General features: G+C 38.9%; 1 protein-coding gene across 1 annotated transcript in view; it reads left to right on the forward strand.

The window, feature by feature from the left end:
* The window catches only part of LOC310939461 (protocadherin-15-like), a gene marked incomplete at its 3' end in the record, with an annotated part of 234,158 nt that overhangs the window by 155,555 nt on the left and 59,264 nt on the right, over window positions 1-19,339 (forward strand). The window contains exons 26-27 of the mRNA XM_083904226.1: window positions 14,385-14,494; window positions 15,506-15,646. Coding sequence (XP_083760352.1) covers window positions 14,385-14,494; window positions 15,506-15,646 — 251 coding nt within the window. The remainder of the gene's footprint in view (window positions 1-14,384; window positions 14,495-15,505; window positions 15,647-19,339) is intronic.

Consider the following 19,339-nt stretch of genomic DNA (forward strand, 5'->3'; position numbering starts at 1 on the left):
TGCTGGAGCTTGAAATTGCTTTAATCTCTAGTTAGTGAAATACAGCCCCATGAAGACAGCAAGAAAAAATTAGGTTTGAAAATATATTTTTTAATCGGGCACATTGCAGAACCATTATATCCCAGATCCCTCCATGAGCTCTTTGTCCTATTTCATTTCACAGGCCTTTGTATGACTGCTGTCTACTGGGACTGTGCTGCCACTGTAACTCATTCATGAGCATTCTTCAAGTCTTCAAGGACATGTGCTTTATTTTTGACCTTTTTTTTTTAATATATATATTGTGCTTTAAAGTAATTTAAAGCAGCAGTAGGTAGGTACGCTGGATAAATAATTGATTGTTAAAGGTCCATTGAGGAGGGTTTATATTGTAGAAATTGAATTTATTTCCCATCAGATTTTGTGAAATTGCTTTAATAGAAAAAAGGATGGGTTTGTTTGCCATAGAAACTATTTTTCATATGTACTTTAAATGTTTTGCAGAGACAGCCATGTGTGGCCTGATTGAATGAACCAGCGAGAAAGTGCGTTTAGCATTTTGAGGATTTATTGTCCAAATAAAGAAAGGCCCCACATATAAAACATTTGCATAAAGCAATGAAGTAGAAGGAAGAAAGAGCAGGGAGAGGGCAGAGAGTTGTTTGTTGCTGCTACCAATGTTGCTTTGCAGAATTATAGACATTTCTACTGAAGAATGAATTAGTTATTTCTTTTCACCACATACATCAATTAGTGATAGTGAATTTGACCTCTGCATTCAACCCAGTTCAAAAAGTGTTTTTTACACATTGTGTGCAGAGCAATGGGGGAATGTGTGTCTTGGGGCACCTTGACCCATCTCGCGATTTGAACCAGCAGTTACAAGCCCAATATTGCTTCCCTCTTGGCCATGGGCTTCCTTATAAGATAAGTGCCTCGTGTGAGGGGTTGAACTCGCGACCTTCATATACATACAGTCAGGTCCATAAATATAGGGAAAATCAAGATGTGCTTTAACTGCACACTTTCAGCTTTAATTTGAGGTATTTACATCCAAATCAGATGAAAGGTGTAGGAAATACAACACTTTCTATATGTGCCTCCCACTTTTTAGGAGACCAAAAGTAATGGGACAATTGACTGAAAAGCTATTTCATGGACAGTTGTGGGCTATTCCCTCGTTATGTCATCTTAAATTAAGCAGGTTAAAGTTCTGGAGTTGATTCCAGGAGTGACATTTTTATTTGGAATCTGTTGCTGTTAACTCAATAAGAGATCCAAGGAGCTGTCACTGTCAGTGAAGCAAGCCATCCTTGAATGAATAATCAAAACAAAGCCATCAGAGAAATAGCAAAAACATTAGGTGTGGCCAAATCAACTGTTTGGAAGATTCTTAAAAAGAAAGAATGCACCGGTGAGCTCAGCAACACCAAAAGACCTGGAAGACCACAGAAAACCACTGTGGTGGACGACAGAAGAATTCTTTCCCTGGTGAAGAAAAAGCCCTTCACAACAGTTGTCCAGATCAGAAACACTCTCCAGGAGGTAGGTGTTTGTGTTTCAAAGTCAACAATCAAAAGAAGACTTCACCAGAGTGAATACAGAGGGTTCATCACAAGATGGAAACCATTAGTGAGCCTCAAAAACAGGAAGACGAGATTAGAATTTGCCAAACAACACCTAAAAAAGCCGTTACAATTCTGGAAGAACATCCTCTGGACAGAAGAGACCAAGATCAACTTGTACCACAGTGATGGGAAGAGTGTGGAGAAGGAAAGGAACTGCTCATGATCCACAACATACCACCTCATCAGTGAAGTATGGTGGTAGTAGTGTCATGGCGTGGGCATGTATGGCTGCTAATGGAACTGGTTCCCTTGTATTTATTGATGATGTAACTGCTGACAAAAGCAGCAGGATGAATTCTGAAGTGTTTCCAGCAGTATTATCTGCTCGTATTCAGCCAAATGCTTCAGAACTCATTGGTTGGCACTTCACAGTGCAGTTGGACAATGGCCCAAATCATACTGCAAAAGCAGCTAAAGAGTGTTTTCAGGCAAATAAGTGGAATGTTATGTAATGACCTGACCTGAATCCAAGTGAGCATTCATTTCACTTTCTGAAGACCAAACTGAAGGGAAAATGCCCCAAGAAAAAACAGGAACTGAAGACTGTTGCAGTAGTGGCCTGACAGAGCATCACCAGGCAGGAAACCCAGTGTCTGGTGATGGACGTCTCAAACAGCGCTTTCGCTGCCTTGTTCTTATGGCCAGTACCTGGCAGGGACTTCCAGACTTCAGGCTGCAAAGGATTTGCAACCAAGTATTAAACAATGAAAGTTTGATTTCTGATTGTTTAGTTTGTCCCATTACTTTTGGTCCACTAAAAAGTGAGAGGCACATATAGAAAGTGTTGTAATTCCTACACTGTTCATCTGATTTGGATGTAAATACCCTCATATGTAAGCTGAAAGTGTGCAGTTAAAGGTACAATATGTAGTATTTATGGGTTTATATAACCCAAAATCCACTTTTTTATACATAGTATGTGCTCCTGCATTGTCTAGTCGCTGTATAATAGTTTTTGTTTCATTTTCGTAGTGTTTCAAAAAGTCATGTAAAATAACATGGCCGCGGACCGCGGTTGCATAGCCACTGTTAGCAGCGAGACGCCATGTTTCTACCGGAGCCTGTAAGGACAAACGCGAGAGAACAAAACAAGCATCTCTTTACTTGTAGCGGAAGTCCCGCCTCCTCTCTCACCGCTTCGTCTGCTACGGCCGAGGTAGCTCGCCCTCTCCCTCACCTCACGAACCTCATCTGCTGACACGGAGAAAGACGACGAGGACGACATTTGACCAGCTGCGGATACCGTAGCGCTCAGGGTAGGGAGGGGGTGAGCACAGCAGCAGGTCTTTGTTGTAAATTTCAGCCTCTCCTCTAGATGGCACTATAAACTACTTATTTCCCCTTTAAAGCACATCTTTAAATGGAGTTCCTTTCATTTCAAATCCATTGGAGTGGTGTATAGAGCCAAAAAGTTGAGAATTGTGTCGATATCCCAATATTTATGAACCTGATTGTATATGTGCTCAGACTTTCTCTGAACTACCTTGCGATCAAACTTCAAAAAGACATAATAAATAAACGTTCAGGAGGAAATAAATGTATTCTGCGCTACAGTAAGCACACTTAGCAAAGGATTATATAACAATAGAAATTCAGACAAAATAGTGGGAAAATCTCAAAATATTTGTGTGGAGACTATTTTATTTTTTTAGAACCTCCACTGTCTTGGACTGGCATTCGCTGTCCCTGTCTCTGTTGTCATCCTCTTCTTGTGTCTTGTTGTCTTTTTGCTTAATGATAATAAGCGCCCGAGAACGACTGGAAGTGGCTAAAACAGAGTGCCACAGAATTTCCCGAAACTTGGTGGGAAGATGTTATAGACCAAGACAGATAAAAAAAAAGACCACCATAACCATGGCCTCAACTCAACAGGAAGTTGGCCATTTTGAATTATGGTGTCCCTTTTGGTGATATTGTTGTATAAACTCTTTGGTGTAGCAGCATTACAGCGCCGCATACAGGCCTGGCTTACGCACAACAATAGCGCCTGGATGAAGATAAACGATGTTGTGTTTACAGATAAAGAAAAAGATTGTTTCCGTGTAGATAGAGGCTTAATGGCCAGAAGACGACAGCAGAGTCCCGGCAGCTTCCTGTTTTTGTTTTTGTTTTCCCTTTGCAGTTGTCAAACTATTACAGTATATAAAATAAACTACTGTGTCAAATGTTGGTTCGGCTGATAGAGTAATGTCAAAGTTGCCTCTGCACTCCGTTTAGTTTGACTCATGACGTTGCAGTGAAATCCTTTTACAAAAACAAAACAATAATAAAAATGCAGTTCGTGAAATTTGTTTTGAGTCATCCTGTCACTCCCGTGTGGAATTTTCTTACGCTTCACTCGCAGATATGGTCATAAGAGTCAGATGTGATTGATGGGGTGATTTCAGACAGAGGCAGAGCAATCACAACAGAGCTGCTTGTGATTAATGATAATAACAAGCAAAATCATTACAACCTCTTGATATCTCATCACTCTCTCTCTCTCTCCCTCTCTAGATCTTTCACACACACACACACACAAGCAAATTGAAATTAAAGCTAATTTCATTCATCAATTAATTAAAACTATTCAGAATGTAAAATGACTCAACGGCAGACAAAGATGGATACAGATTTTTTTATATTGATTGAACTCTTTTGTTTAATCAAAAGCCTCCTAGTATCCTACAATATATTTGCATCATATTTCCTGGAATAAAAGTACTAAATAATACAGAAGTGGTGTTAAAGTGGCCATAGAACAGAAGTTCCAATTAATGCTGTTTTTGGTGTGTATCTGCACCATTACATTGTTTATGAAGCCCTGAAGTTTCTGTGGAGAACGCTTTGTTTCATTGTAATCTCTGGCTCTGAAAGATGTCTGAAAAAACCCATCATCGTTACGTAACCAGCATTTCTCCTGAAAAGCAGATCCTCCTGCTCCGGGCACTAGTCTGGACACATCCGGTTGCGTACATTGTGCCACAGAAGAAGAAGAATGTCCATTGTGGAGGTGTTTCACGAGTGACAGTGTCTTCTGACTCTGGGTCCAACTCCTGCTCAAAGGCGTAAAAGGGACTGCAGCGGGGAGTCGTGACGAAGCCATTTTTAAAGGTGCATTGTGTAATAAATCTAAAGCAACTGGCCATAAAGTCCTCCTAATATGTCACAGAGACTCAGGAATAATATTCATATAACAAACTGAACTCACAAACAAAAACAGTACAGACAAAATATTTGCATTAAAAAAAACATTTTGCAGACTGCAAATCATGTTTATGTTTTGGAATGTGGCGCCACCTACTGCCGTCTACCAATCATTTCAGTCAGCAGAGTCTCAGCTGCCGAGCAACCACGGGCTGCCAGTTACAACAGAAAAACAAAACCTAAAAGACCTTGGTGTTTTGAATTTGAATGTAGTAACAGTTTTTGGCCACATTCTTACATATGGCACCTTTAAACATTGTTAAAACAATGTTTTGATAATGAGTAGCAGTGCATCCACCGTTCCACAGGGGGAGCTGCACTTCTGAGAGCTGGTGTGCAAATTACGTCACTTCCAGGTACCTGGTCAATCACAAGACAGTTGGGAAAGCTCTCGTTTGGCTGGCCAATCACGACACAGTTCTGTCTTCTGGGGGTGAGATTTCAGTCTGAAACAGCGCGACTGAAGAGAGCTGCAGTAAGGAGAGATTTGTCTCTGCTTGTTTCCAGCAACTAGGAGGTTTTTGACCATAAAAACAAGTTAATGTATGTAAGTAGACCACCATAACTAACATTATGTGCGATAGGACCACTCTATGGGAGCTTTAAATGTTCTATGCATTTATAACATAATAATCACTCAAAATGCTTTCTTATTCACAGCCACAGCATATGCAGTGTCATTCACATGCCACCAGCGCAACTTTGGGAATAAGTGTCTTGCCTGCGGGGTCGCATTGACATGCAGACTAATAGAGGCAGGAATTAAACCCCTGACACTCCGATTGGAAGGCAACCCGCTTAACCACTGCACCATAGCTGCCCCAATTAGTAAAGAGAATATAAGATTTTTTTTTTTTTTTCTCCACCTTAGCATGTAGAATACTAATGATTCAATAATGAATAAAAGATAATTAATCATTTTAAAGCTAATCCGTAAAAGGTTAACATCAGTCATATTTACCCCGTGCAGCAAAAATACATTGATTTTCTTATGTTCATTTGCCATCAAATCATAATGTTAGGAAGATGTCACAATGAAGTCAGAAAACAACACCGTGCATAAAAAAAACAAGCTTTGTTTTGGTACCTCTGCATCCTGCATGAATAAAGATGCACAACTAAAATTATTATGTATACAACAATAATGAATTATCATATGATAGGACGGAGGTCATCGTAATTTCAATGTGAAAAATAAAATAAATGCAAGATAAAGAAAATAGATATTCATATATACTTCAGCATGATACAGTATATCTCACTCCTGTGATGCTTTTCAGTGATTGGTTATTATTAAACATGTCTTCTTACATCTACCAAACCTAAACCACAGAAGTTAAAAAACAATAATTTAGTCAAACGTTGTTGTTCTGTCCTCTGCATCAGAAGAACAAGACCATTTTTGGAAAATGATATTTTACTTCTGAATCTTTTCATGGAGACTTCTTTGTGTTTTTAGTCAAACTCGAACCTGTTTGCTGATGTTGACATATCTCTTTCAAGGTTTAAGGTTCAATTTACTGTCATTTAGCACGTTAAAAACATGAAGGAATTAATACATATATTAATACATATATATACACAAATATAATATATGTGTATATATATACATATACGTATATATATATACAATACTGTAACTAAGAGTAATACATGAGAGTATAATAGATTACAAATAAAATGTAGTTTAAAATAGTTAAAACCAAGTAACATGGTTTTTTTTGTTTGTTTTTTAAAGTGCATCAAATATATTTTCTAATGGACTGAAATTCGACAGAATTCAAGGTATTGGTTTTAATGTAAACAATACTCACTTCTAATAGTAATGGCACAGCACAAAAGTCCATCTTACTTTGATTGCAGCTCATGAAGGCATGCGTCTAGGTATCCTTTGTAGGATGCTGCCCCTAAATTACAACCCAGCCATTGTTGGGTTGTATCACTGAATCACTACATTTTTGTAGCAAATGACGCAACAAGCCGTATGTTCACACAACCAAAATACTCATTTATCATCAGCTGGATAACAGTGTCAACTTCCCAAAACATGAAAATATGATTAAACATCCCTCCCTGCTCTCCATTGGTCTCCAATGTATTGCAGATTAGAACGTTAGGATTATTCTTCCTAAATGATTTTGAAAGATACATTTCACCTTCATTGGACAATTACAGCAAAAGCGGGACACTGGAAACGAAAATGGGGTGTGGATGTTGCTGTCACTGTACTTGCAAGCTGAACATCAGGGGAGACAGGTGGGACAACGTCAGCAACAGGGGAGGACAGTGTCCAATTCGAGAGATACGGAGAGACCTGCGAAGGCCATAGACGGTGACTGACAAACAAAGGACTGACAAAAATGGAGATGTCGTGTGCAAACCGACATGGCAGAATGGAGATACTAGGTGAGGGGAGAGATAGAGATAAGTGATGGGAGAGTGCCAGAGGGTAGAGAAAATGAATTCTGATTATTCAGGCAGTGCTGAGCAGAAATATGAAACAGAGGGGTGGAAAAAATAGATTAGTTACATGCCCTGACAACTGTAATAATGTCAGCAAGATTGGCTCATGACTGCTGTATTTTAACTAAGGCAAGTGCCTAAGTTAAAATACAATTAGAATGAATGTACAATTGCAGTTCATTTCAGTGATGCCGGTGTTGTAAACCACCTGTCTCATCAGCATAGTGTTTGGATTCCGACCACCATGTTTTTTTCGACGGGCTCTTCAAACCGCAGAGACGTGTGTGAAGTGAATACTGACGCGCGCCACAGCGGGACAGGAAGTAACTTACAGACCTGCAGCCAAACTGTAAAGGTGATTACTCCAGGCAGTCATGACGCTTCGCTCCACACTCTCCTAATGAAAAGCCTGCCAGTCAGTTAGCAACCAGAGGAGGTATAGGAGCAGGAAGGTTGGAAATGAAATATGTGCTGACAGTAGGAAATAGCAGCGTGAAGTCATTTTAGGTCAGTGTTCGTGTAGCTACAACTACGTCTATGGCTCCGGGTGTTGACCAGTAGTTGTTAAAAACTGTTTCTGGATGATTTATACTCTTTTTTTTCCTTTCTTTCCTACAAATTGTTCGTCGTTCCTTCCTCTCTGGATTCATTCCAGGAGTGGCTGCCCTTTCTTTGAATAATTACAGTATTTTGTCCCTCTGTATGATGGTCGACTTTTCCCCAGAGTAGCCATTAGGAGGAGCTATAAATGGTTTTTGTCTTGGGACACGGTCAGCGCACACGTCGCAGATGTGTGGTTGTATGAAGCAGTGACAGCGCTGAGCTTGAGACATAGACGATCGCTCTCACTAAAAATATGGCTGCCAGAGTGGACAGGAGGAAAAAAACTGCTGAACTTTGCGAGTCTGGTCGCTTTTTCGCCTTCAACTCTACAGAGCTCCCCCTACAGTTTTGGAATACATATTTTTAGGACACCACTGTCGGTAAAACCACACTTCAAAAAATATAAACCATCCCATTAAGAATTCACTGCCTGATAAGTTATTATTGTTTGACAACACAGTGACTAAAAACCTGCAATTTAATGTCCATTTATTTTCAAAATATCTATCATAAACTTTATGTACGTCGTTTAATGTTATAGTTACTTTGACATGTTTTGGTTGTTCAGGCACAGCAGTATGTCACAAAAACAATTGATATAAATAAAGCAATGTGAAAGGCCACAAACAAAAGGTTTTAAAGAATGAATAATCATTAAGCCCAACATTATATGTAACATGCATCACAAAGTCTGGCTGTGTTTTACTACTTAAATATATTAAATAATAGTATATTTTATTTTAATATTTATTTATTCTCTATTGCCCTGGTTTGTCTGGTGTGAACAATGCAATGCAAATCAAGAGATTAAAGTGAGTGAGAGAACCTGAACTGCAGTGCAGGAATTAAGAAGAGTGGTGTGAGGAGGGAGAGACCGAGTAATGTCACCAGGAAGGTGATGTATTATACACATATGGGTTTAAACACAAATAAAAAAAATGACACTAGTTATATAGGACTTTTAGCTTTGTGAAGAGAGAGGCAGAAATAACTATTGTATGTGCAGATAAATTGCCTTTGTTAAAGCTGCAGTATGTAACTTTTTTTGCCGTTGTCATTTGTTTTTTTTTGTGAACAGAAACAATGGCACTTGTTATTTGTATCGCCCATATGAAAACGGGCTTCAGTCAAGCAATATTGTCAGACCTGACCGGGGCAGCTTTTGTGTGTACACAGGTACAGCCCAGGGGTGGGCGGGGCCAAAAGGTTTGATGGCATTTATCCCATTAAACTGCTGAATACAGTAGAGTTCACTTCCCAATCGTTTCCTTTTTGTTGTGTGTGTGTGTCTGTGTGTATGTGCTTTCAGTCATACTCCAACCTGTTTGCGGTCGTCACGCTTTACGCTGACATATAACAAATAATTTCCAGTGAGCAGGGACGGGGATATGTCGCCAAGTGACAAGAGATCTAAATCTAAACACGTCTATACTAAGAAACCCCGTCATGTGGAGCTGACTTTTTATTTAAACATTATGCACAACACCTTTATGATTTAGTTGGTATATTGTGGAAAAAAACATACTCTCACCACTTGGTGTGGAGTTTTATATTAATAGTTTAAGGGTAATGGTAAAATTATGGTTAAAGGCAGAGTCAGCCTGTGGGGAATCAATGAAAGGTGGCAGGGTAACGTCTCAACTATGGTACATGTTTGTGTGCTTGTATAGACTTGTTATCAGCATCAGCCCAGCTAGGACAGAAATTATTAGGAAGAGCCAGAGGTGATGACTGTAGATAGATAATGATGTGTGTGTGTGTGTGTGTGTGCGTATGTGAGTGCATGCGTGTGAATAGCTGCAAATTTGGTTTGACCTACCGTATAAGCAATTTTGTGTATGATGCATTGCTGGTGTGTGTGTGTGTGTGTGTGTGTGTGTGTGTGTGTGTGTGTGTGTGTGTGTGTGTGTGTGTGTGTGTGTGTGTGTGTGTGTGTGTGTGTGTGTGTGTGTGTGTGTGTGTGTGTGTGTGTGTGTGTGTGTGTGTACCAGTATGTGTCAGGACCAGTATGTGTACGTCTTCACTGCTGTCAAGTAGCCATAGTGTGGAGGAAAGGGATGGAGGAACAGAATAACTATTGAAGCTGAGGTCTGCTGGGATGCTGCTGGAAGCTGCAGCCTGAGGGAAAGAGGGAAGAGGAGGAGAAGGGGTGGGAAGATGGAGAAAAGGGGAGACAGAGATGCAGGATGAGGAATGTAGATGGGTATGTATTGGATGTGTGTAAATGGGAAATTGAAGTTTTAGTTAAGGGAATAGGGCGGAAAAGAAAGTAAGTGCATAGTGATGTTGGATTGAGATGAAGAGAAAAGTACCACAGCAAGAGCAGCAGAGTAAAGAGTGATATTCATTTCTGGAACATGTTGCTAAAAGGTTTGCTTACACAGCTGCAGACCTGCCATTTCAACTTATTTGTTCAGATGTAAACATGCAGACGGCAGAAGTCACATGATTGATAAATATATTGGATAAATATGTAACCATCCATGTTTGAATTCTGCCCTGCAGCCTATTGTGATACTTTTTCTAAGGGAAGGGGAGGCAAATTTCTTGGTAGAGCATATTTCATACAAATGTGCTCAGTTATCACATAAATAGTATACAGAATAATAGAAAGAGAGAAAGAAAACAAAAAGGTTGATTTATGCTCCAAATGGAGCATAAATCAGTTAAGTTCCTAATTAGAATGTGCAGTGCTGCAAAACCTAAGTCCATGCAGCTTGTTTCACTGCTTTACCATATTTGGTTTGAGCTCTGGGCTCGACTATTTCACCTGAGTCCTTAGATCTTTGAGGCCTAAAAGGTTTATCGTCTTTCAATATGTCATTAATGTATTGTGTGTAAACCATTTAGTGATTTGTAGACAAAAAGCAGAACTTTAAAGTCTAACTTCCCTCATATCCTGTCAACCTACGCTGATGCTTCTCAAACTGGGTTCCACGCGAGCTATAGCTTATATCATTATTTCAAGAAATGTTTAGAAATTAATATTAGATCATGCTGAGATAATGGTGAGGAACTGTTCCTACTTTTAGAACTGTTTGTGACTGAAGAGGGACTGGTTTGAAATAATTAGGAAAAATGTTCAAAGTAAAAGGTACGCAGTAGTAACAATTTACACTGAACAGAAACATGGTTCTGAAACAATCCATTGTTCATTCAGAACCACGGACAGCTCCAACTCTTGTATGGTGATCACATTCATATGCTAGATAAACTGCTGTGTATGCTTTTTGATTCAAAAATAGAAAACATTTGAGCTAATTTGCTCATTAAATAACTGCAATTCCTTTGTTTGTTCTGCCCCAAAAAAGCATTTAAAGAACAGGTTTGCTATTAGGATGTTGCTTAGAAAGAAAATACAAAACATTAGAGATGTCAAATGAGGCCAGTATAGCCCCAGCAGCTGCAATGAGACCTGAACTTAGTCTGTTAGTCTGATTGCTACAAACTCAGAATGGACCCATAAGTTTAATGATGCAGCAAGATTAGTTATTTTGACAGACGGGAAAACATAAACATAATTTGCTCACAGATTAGTTGTAGTTAAATGCAGTTTCTATAAACAGGTTCGCTGTCTAATAATATCCTAGATCACATAATTTTGATCAGTGGTAGAGCGAGACGTCTTTGAAATTGAAGGTTGTGGGTTCGATTCCCGTCTCTGCTAACCTACATGCCGATGTGTCCTTGGTCAACACACTTAACCCCATGTTGCTTCTGACCGCTGTGCTGGCAACATGTGAATTGGTATGAACATGCATTACACATAGATATGTATGTATGAAACTGTGAGTGAATGGGTGTGAATGAGTGAATGGCACAACTGTAGTGTAAAACAGCTTTGAGTGGTCATCAAGACAATAAATACAGGCCATTTAACATTTGCATTGCTGTAGTTGAATTTAAGCAAATTGGTACAAATAGTGTATGTAAATAAAATTTGGCACAGATGGTGCCAAATTGTGCCAAAGGAGAGAACGCCTAGACATCTCTTTACTAAAAACCTCTGTCATTTTACTCTGCTTCACTTTAGCAGCATCCGACTTTGCACAGCTCATGTCCACATGTTGTTACATGACCTCCATGTGTTTTTAAGCTCCTACAGCAGGTGATATTTACTTTAAAATGTTGTCTTTATTTTGATACCAAGATAATCTACATAGAGCTTGTAACTGCAGAGATTTACTCTATTTAGCTTGGGCATGTCATTTTAGAGCAGGGACTCCAAAGAGAGGGTCAAGGAAGAAGAAGTTAATTTGTCTGTGGGATTAATAAAGTTAAAATATCTACCCACCTACCTACCAGGAAATTATAAGCGGCTCTCTGTCCCTATTTTCTGGCATTTATCAAGTAATACAATTAAAATAAATAAACTACTTTTATATTTTGTAGGTTGTATAATGTGAGCATAATTTCATAACATGATGTTTTAACTTGAGGTTTTTTTTTGTTGAAATGTTGCGTTGAATCAATGTAATGCTCACTCTTTAAAGGTTCACTCTTTGACATGAGACAACATAAAAGGAGAGCAAATCAATGCGTAACAACAATGTAACAATTGCCTGTGTGACTACCTTAAGCAACTTCAATACTCAACTAAATGTTTCATGGCACTTAACAAAAAGGCTCACCCAATACGATCTACTTTCTTAAGTCGACGATATCTATATGTTTGCCACTTTACCTCACAGTTAGACGCCTTTTCCCAACTGAAAACTGAGGTTTGTAAATCACTCTTGCAGCAAAATCCATTGAGTAAATCAACATTTGTTTAGGAGCTGCTGGACTACCGCTTTGTCATTTGTCACTTTAGTAAATAAGGGTTTATAACACTCGAGTGAATATGTAACACATTTTAAATTACTGATGGAGGCAGCAGTGGATCAACTTCTTTGTGTGCTTGAATATAAAATAAATTTTCTTTCTGGACTTTGTTGTGGGGAGTGTTTATAGAGTGATATTGACATAATTTCCCAGTCAGAAAGGCTGTCTAACATAAAAATAAAGACCATCAAACATAAGAAATCATAGAATTAAGCAGGTGTAGATTGTATTAAATGAGCATTTTGTGCCTAAAATCCGTATTTTCTTGTGTCCTCACTCCCCAGCATCTGAGTCTGAGGCTGGCAGGCGTGATAAAATACTTCACATTTCACTCACAAGACAGAGTGGAGTAGAAGTAGAAGCAAGTAGAAGTACTGCTTGTTTACTCAAGTTATGATGAAGTGATAAAAATGCACCGAAAAATGTACAAAAGTAGAAGTTTCATTGGAATATGATACCTTTAGCCACACAAAGTAGAATATAGGAACTGCATAGTGGGGAATGCATTGTTTATCTGGATAGGTTTCATTTTTATCTGAAATATTGCCTATTTCATAACACCTCCTCTCTGTGGTTAACCTTCTCTCTCTGTTTGTTATATCCTTTGTGTCATGTCATCATCTGTGTGGGTTGAAATGCAGCGGACAGAATTGACTAAAACTAAAAAAACTAAAAATAATTTCTAATATATAACTAAACTAATAACTCAAGTAGCAGGTGTGTTTTAAAAATGTAATAAGTAGAAAGTAAAGGTGTATATTTGTTTTCATATGTGGACAGGAAAGGTAAAATCTTATCACCCAGGTAAAGAACAGATACCTGAAAAATCATCACAAGTACAATATTAATGTGTTTTCTTTGTTACTTCCCACCTCTATACTATACTTCAGTACGTCATGCAACGACACTTTAAAAAAGACTAAAAATTAACTATTCTTTTAAGAATCAATTTTTAGGTAATTATGCGAGTGAAATATTCACTTACTCCGGTCTAAATTATCGTTTGATGTCACACTGATATTGATCATCCTACAGTTAACATTTGAACAGCAATGCTTTTTAAAAAATATACAAAGAAACAAATGTACAATCAATAAAGTGCCAAAAAAAAAGACAGTGACTTTGTTCTTTACCCGCATTGAAAAATCTGTTCTTCAGCAACCAACTCATTTCATCTTTGAACCACTTTTTAGGTCATTTCTGCCATTGATTGGAAAAGATATTCACTTTTCTGCGTGACAATGATCCTACGGTGCTAATGATGTTAAAAACCAGACAGCCATCGACTGAGAGTCCACACCTAAAGAGTGACAGAGGCAGTGTTAAAGATCGCCTGGATGAAAAAATATATAAACCCTAAAGTGCTGAAACAAGAAGATTAATTAAGGAAATGTAAAATCAGACTCCCAATAAATAATACAACAAGGCATTATTATATTTATTTAGTTTACATAATTCTTGTTCTTTCTGGTTAAATCTTTATAAAGAGACTGAAAAGACATTACTATAACAACTAAAAATCTGAAAAATGAAAAACGGGGAAAAAAGAACTGCCAGCATTTTGGATTTATGCTTCATCTCACTGTTGCACTTAACCTGCCAAACTGCATTGGACCCTCCAGGGGAGATGGACCCACTGATCACATATACATATTTAATGTTCTTATCGCTTGATACTGATTGAGTGATCTATTCCACCAGGTTCCTACCAGTGAGCGAGGCAGCTGATGTTGGAACCCAAGTGGGAGTCATCGTGGCTGCCGCTGTCAATCAGACTATTGTGTACTCCATCACTGAAGGCAACGAGGGAGGTGAGTGTCCTCGGAACTGTTTATGTGCAGAGCTACATTGCTGTGGATTCCACTCGTGGACTTGGCTGGCTTTCGCCGTCTGCCTGCCACTGCTGATGAAGTGGCTGCTGAGTTTATCCGATTAAGTTACTAACAGTGGCTACTTGCAAGTTATTAGTTTATGGAGCAATTGTTGTGCTGTGACTCAAAGTGTATACTTTGCACACATACACACACACACATGCATCCATATATACGATTTAGTGGGGAACAAAGCTGGTAAAAATCAGTATTTGTACAGAATAATGCAGGAATTAAAGTTCTCCATCACAGATTAGAGGGAGAAAGAAGAAAAAACAGCTGCACATGTTTTGTTTTGTTGTGTTGTGTTGTGCTTCATTATCGCCATTCAATCTAATCTTGCTGCTCCCTACCAAGCTAGCCAGAGCCATGGTATTAGCCAATAAGTAGTAAAGCAGCCCCGGGTCCAGGCAAGACTGGACCCGTGTAACACAACTGAGATCCTTGTGTTACCGCCACAAGTTTCTGATTCTGAATCATTGCTGGAAACCTCTGGTACCGTGCCTATGCACCTCGGCTAGCTCGTAGCTGGTAACATGTATCTTATTTAATAAGAATATCGACTAAAACAAAATGTTAAACACAAATGTAGTATAGTTAAATATAGAATAAATATATATATTTTATTTTATTTGATACAAAATAACTTCTAAGAACATTAACATGACGTTATTCATTATATGTAAAATCCCTGAACCTGCCGTAAAATCTGGTTTCCAGTACACATCGGGCAATGACAATGAGCAAACCACAGAGCAGAACTCTTGAGAAAACTGTTTTCAACTCCATATGTTTACTCCATATTTTGTTCTTCCACTTTTTGCTTTACACAGACTTATATACATCAGTCAGGCTACACACTATTGAGCCATCCTTCTACCTCTGAGCTTGCACACAAGACAGGAGAAAAGACTCATTTTCTTTTTGCTCTTGTCATCTATATCTGTCCAGGGGTGTTCGCACTAAATGAAACAACAGGGGAGATTTTCACGGCCAAGCCTCTGGACTACGAGACCGACTCCAGCTACGTCCTCAAGGTAGAGGCGGACTCGATGAGAGTGGTGTCGTCAAACCTCCGAGCTCCGTCAAAGAGTAAGTATGCGGTTGATCTCTCCTCATTATTCATTATTTCAGGACCAGCCTCGGATTGCATCATGACAGATATCAGTGATTTTTCTTTTCCCTCTAATTACACACACGCTTATGCATTATGAAAAACAACAGTGCCTTACCCACTACGTGATATGGAGCTAATGTCGCCTCAGGCTTTAGCATTCTCTGCACACTGTCACGCATCCGTCTTATCTCTGGAGGTCTATTGTACAAGTTCCCTTCAAGTTGTTTCTGGCCTATATGTCACACTTTAATGTGGCTGTTTTGAAAGTCCTTTCATAAGACTATGAACTCCAAATTTATTCTGGAATATGGAGGCTGTGCTGGAAGTGTATGGATGAGAGTGATTGGCAAGAAAAGGACCAAAGAAAGTTAATGATTAATCTTCAGATGGATCATTTCTGTTTCAGGGTAACTAATGCCCAATCCCTGATTTAAAAAAAATACCAAGAATTGGGCTGGGAGCTAAGTGAGGGAGAGAGGAGGGAGGGAGAGTGGGGAACAATACAGGGGGTGTTGGCTGTAGTGAATCTGACACGAGCTAGGTTTGCACAAGTAATCAGAATAAAAAAATATGTCATGTTTACATGCCAATCCTGATCTGGTACAGCCCACTCGGAAACAAATATTATTCCGAAGGTGAGGGCTAGTATATAATATGTTTATCGGTCGGATCAGTGTTCATATGAATACTCGATCCAATCATTACCTCCTGGTTTGGTGCTATCACGTGTTTGAGCCACGTTAACGTAACGTGGCATATTTCTGTTTGGTTATTGCTGTATTTACACTCCAAAGAAAAATAATAAATGAATGGACATGAAATTCACACACGAGGAAGAGGAGGAAAATGAGATGGATAGCGGACATCGAGGGGAAGAAGACACGTTTGTTTACGACGGAAAGCAGAAGCGAAGCTTCTTCTGCTTCTTCTTCCAAAAATTTAAACAACACTGCACATGACAAACTATACTGTAGTGTAAATATAGCTACTGAGTTGCAGCTGTTTTGTAAGAATCCCTACCCCTAATGGGGTGGCGGAGATAGAAAAGGGATGTAGCGACAGCTCTGGTGTTTGTAAAAGGGGGGGAGGAATCTGGGACAACAAGCCTTGGGGTGATTGGACAAGAGGATGACGAAAAAGAGCGTACCAGTGACGCAAGAGGAGGGTAAGAAAGGCAATGGCAGAGTTTGAGTGCAGTAGCTGGTGTTTTTCATATTATATTCTGTCCCACAGTGGTGGGCGTAACATTTAGATCCAGCACATTTTGTTAATGCACAGATGAACCAAAGCATTCAAATTTGGACAAAAATCCTCACAGGATCGTATGATAGCACTATGGTGACTGCAGTGTTGGAGCTGAAGCAGCCTCCACTTCAATCTTCTTTGCTGTCAGACTCCCTGGGTGGACCACTACTGTGCCAGTGTGAGCACAGCTGCAGATTCAGAGACCATGGTAAATCAGGGAGGTGTGTTATTCAGGCAGCTGGTACAGCAATAGTAGAATATAGACTGGAATATCAAGAGAAGGTGTAAAAACGAGTTTCAGACCATGTGGAGTTTTGACGGGGATTGACTGGTATTTTGGATGAGAGACTGGCAGCCATGTTAAAGCGAGTACACGGAAGAATGTATGGAAAAATATGGCATAAATCCCCTTTGCCTGTATAGGCAGCAGCCATAGAGACAGAGCCAACAAGCATTTGACTCCAATATCAGACAGAGGATATTTCTCCTTATCTGTGACTACCCACTGGTAGAGCAGTAGCAACAAAACGCTGAAAAAATATTATTCGACTGTCAGAAATCACTTACATATCCTCAAAAGAATTTGATATAATAATGTGACAAAGACCTAAATCATCACCAAAATACACAGTGGAACTACAAAGTAGCCAGAAAAAAAATATTACGTGTCGCATAGAAACTGGACTCTGTGATTGTTATATAATGTATTATGTTTCATATGATTGCATTCATGTTGCATTCTTTTTATTGTTGTGGCTATTTGAGCTACTTTTAAATACTTTACACAGAGTACAGTGTAGTCCATTGATTTCAGACTTGGCAGCCTCTATCCCAGAGGTCTTAAACTCGTGGCTCACAGGCCACGATTGGTCCCCGGATTGGCTTCATACAGCCCGCCACTTAATGTTAAGTTATTTCAATCTGTTTTTGTTATTTATAGATTCATTTTGCATCATTAATATAACTATATATTGTTTCATATTGATATAAACTACCGGGGTGTGATTTTTCCGTTTTTTGCTGCGTTAGCTCCTTTAGTGTCGGTTAGCGCGCCTACAGTGGAACTGGAACGTGTCATGTGTTAACTTGTGTTAACGCACACCCAGCACTAATATAAACACTTTTTCACAAAGTTATTGAATATAAGAATATTGTCATGAATATCATTATTGTGAATCATGTTGGAATATTGTGATAAGATCAAAGTCTATATCGCCCACCCCTACAAATCTTTACTATTTTCTTTTATATCCTAATTTTAGTCCATAAAATGAAATAATTTGTCTCCATTTTTGGGGGAATTGACCAAAACTTTTCAATCTTAAATTAAATTGAATCTGATATCAAAGTGTTCAAAGAGTTTCTTTCTTTCTTCCCCATCTTATCTCTCTGCTACTGGTCTTTGTCTCTCTTTTCCTTCCTTTGTAAACTTCCAGTATCTGCTGCAGTATCTGTTCCTTTCTTCTTTAATTACAGTGTTGCACCACATGCTGTTCTCTTTTTATCCAACATTTGATATTAAACAGGGAGTAAAGCAGCCAGCAAACCATTGTACTCATCAGCAAATCCCTCTCTATTCTTTTCAGTATGCATCTTAATCAGGCAGCAAATTAATAGGATTCATACAATGGTGATAATCCCATTTTCAAACTTCAGGTTGGAATGTTTTGGGACAGTATCTCTGGGATGATAAGCAGATTAGCAATCACATCTGCTTGTTTGTTTGTATTTTTCTCTCCAAGTGCCGAAGCATTTTGTCGTTGATTTTTCATGTGCCATTCTTGGAATGAAACTTAAAAGTTTCAAAGTGCTGAGATGTGTTCTCTCTTTCAGAAGTGTGATCCTTTCTCAGAGTTTGGTTGCTATTGTCCTACAGCTTGACATGAATGTGATTCAGAACGCCGGTATTGGCTGAATAAAGACTTAATGAGAGCCAAGTTGCAATCACAGACTGTGACTGGTAGAGGATGATTTGCACAGTGTTTTGTTTACTGAATAAGTAATGTGATTTAATTGCAATCATTTTTTAAATGGGTTTTTCCATGTAGTTTGTGTGTAAATTAAAGGCTTGCTAATGGAACATTTACCTCTAACCACAAGCAATATTTCAAGTCATGTTACTTGCACAACTGTGGTTATTGGCTCATTTGGTTTATTCATGTTACTTAACCAACCACCAATCTGATGTATGGTGAAAAGCCGGGGTTCAACCTGGACACATCACCAGTCCATTCACATTCACTCCTATGGGCAATTTAGAGTGTCCAGTTAACCTAATCCCCAATCTGCATGTGTTTGGACTGAGAATTTATGTTGATAACATCCAATCTCCATTAAGAAAGGCACTCCAGTCAAACCAGGATTGGAACGATGACTGTCTTGATGTGAGGTGAGGCCACCACCAACAAACACAACCATCCATC

The sequence above is a fragment of the Microchirus variegatus genome (assembly GCF_963457635.1).
Source record: "Microchirus variegatus genome assembly, chromosome: 17".
NCBI classification, from domain to species: domain Eukaryota; kingdom Metazoa; phylum Chordata; class Actinopteri; order Pleuronectiformes; family Soleidae; genus Microchirus; species Microchirus variegatus.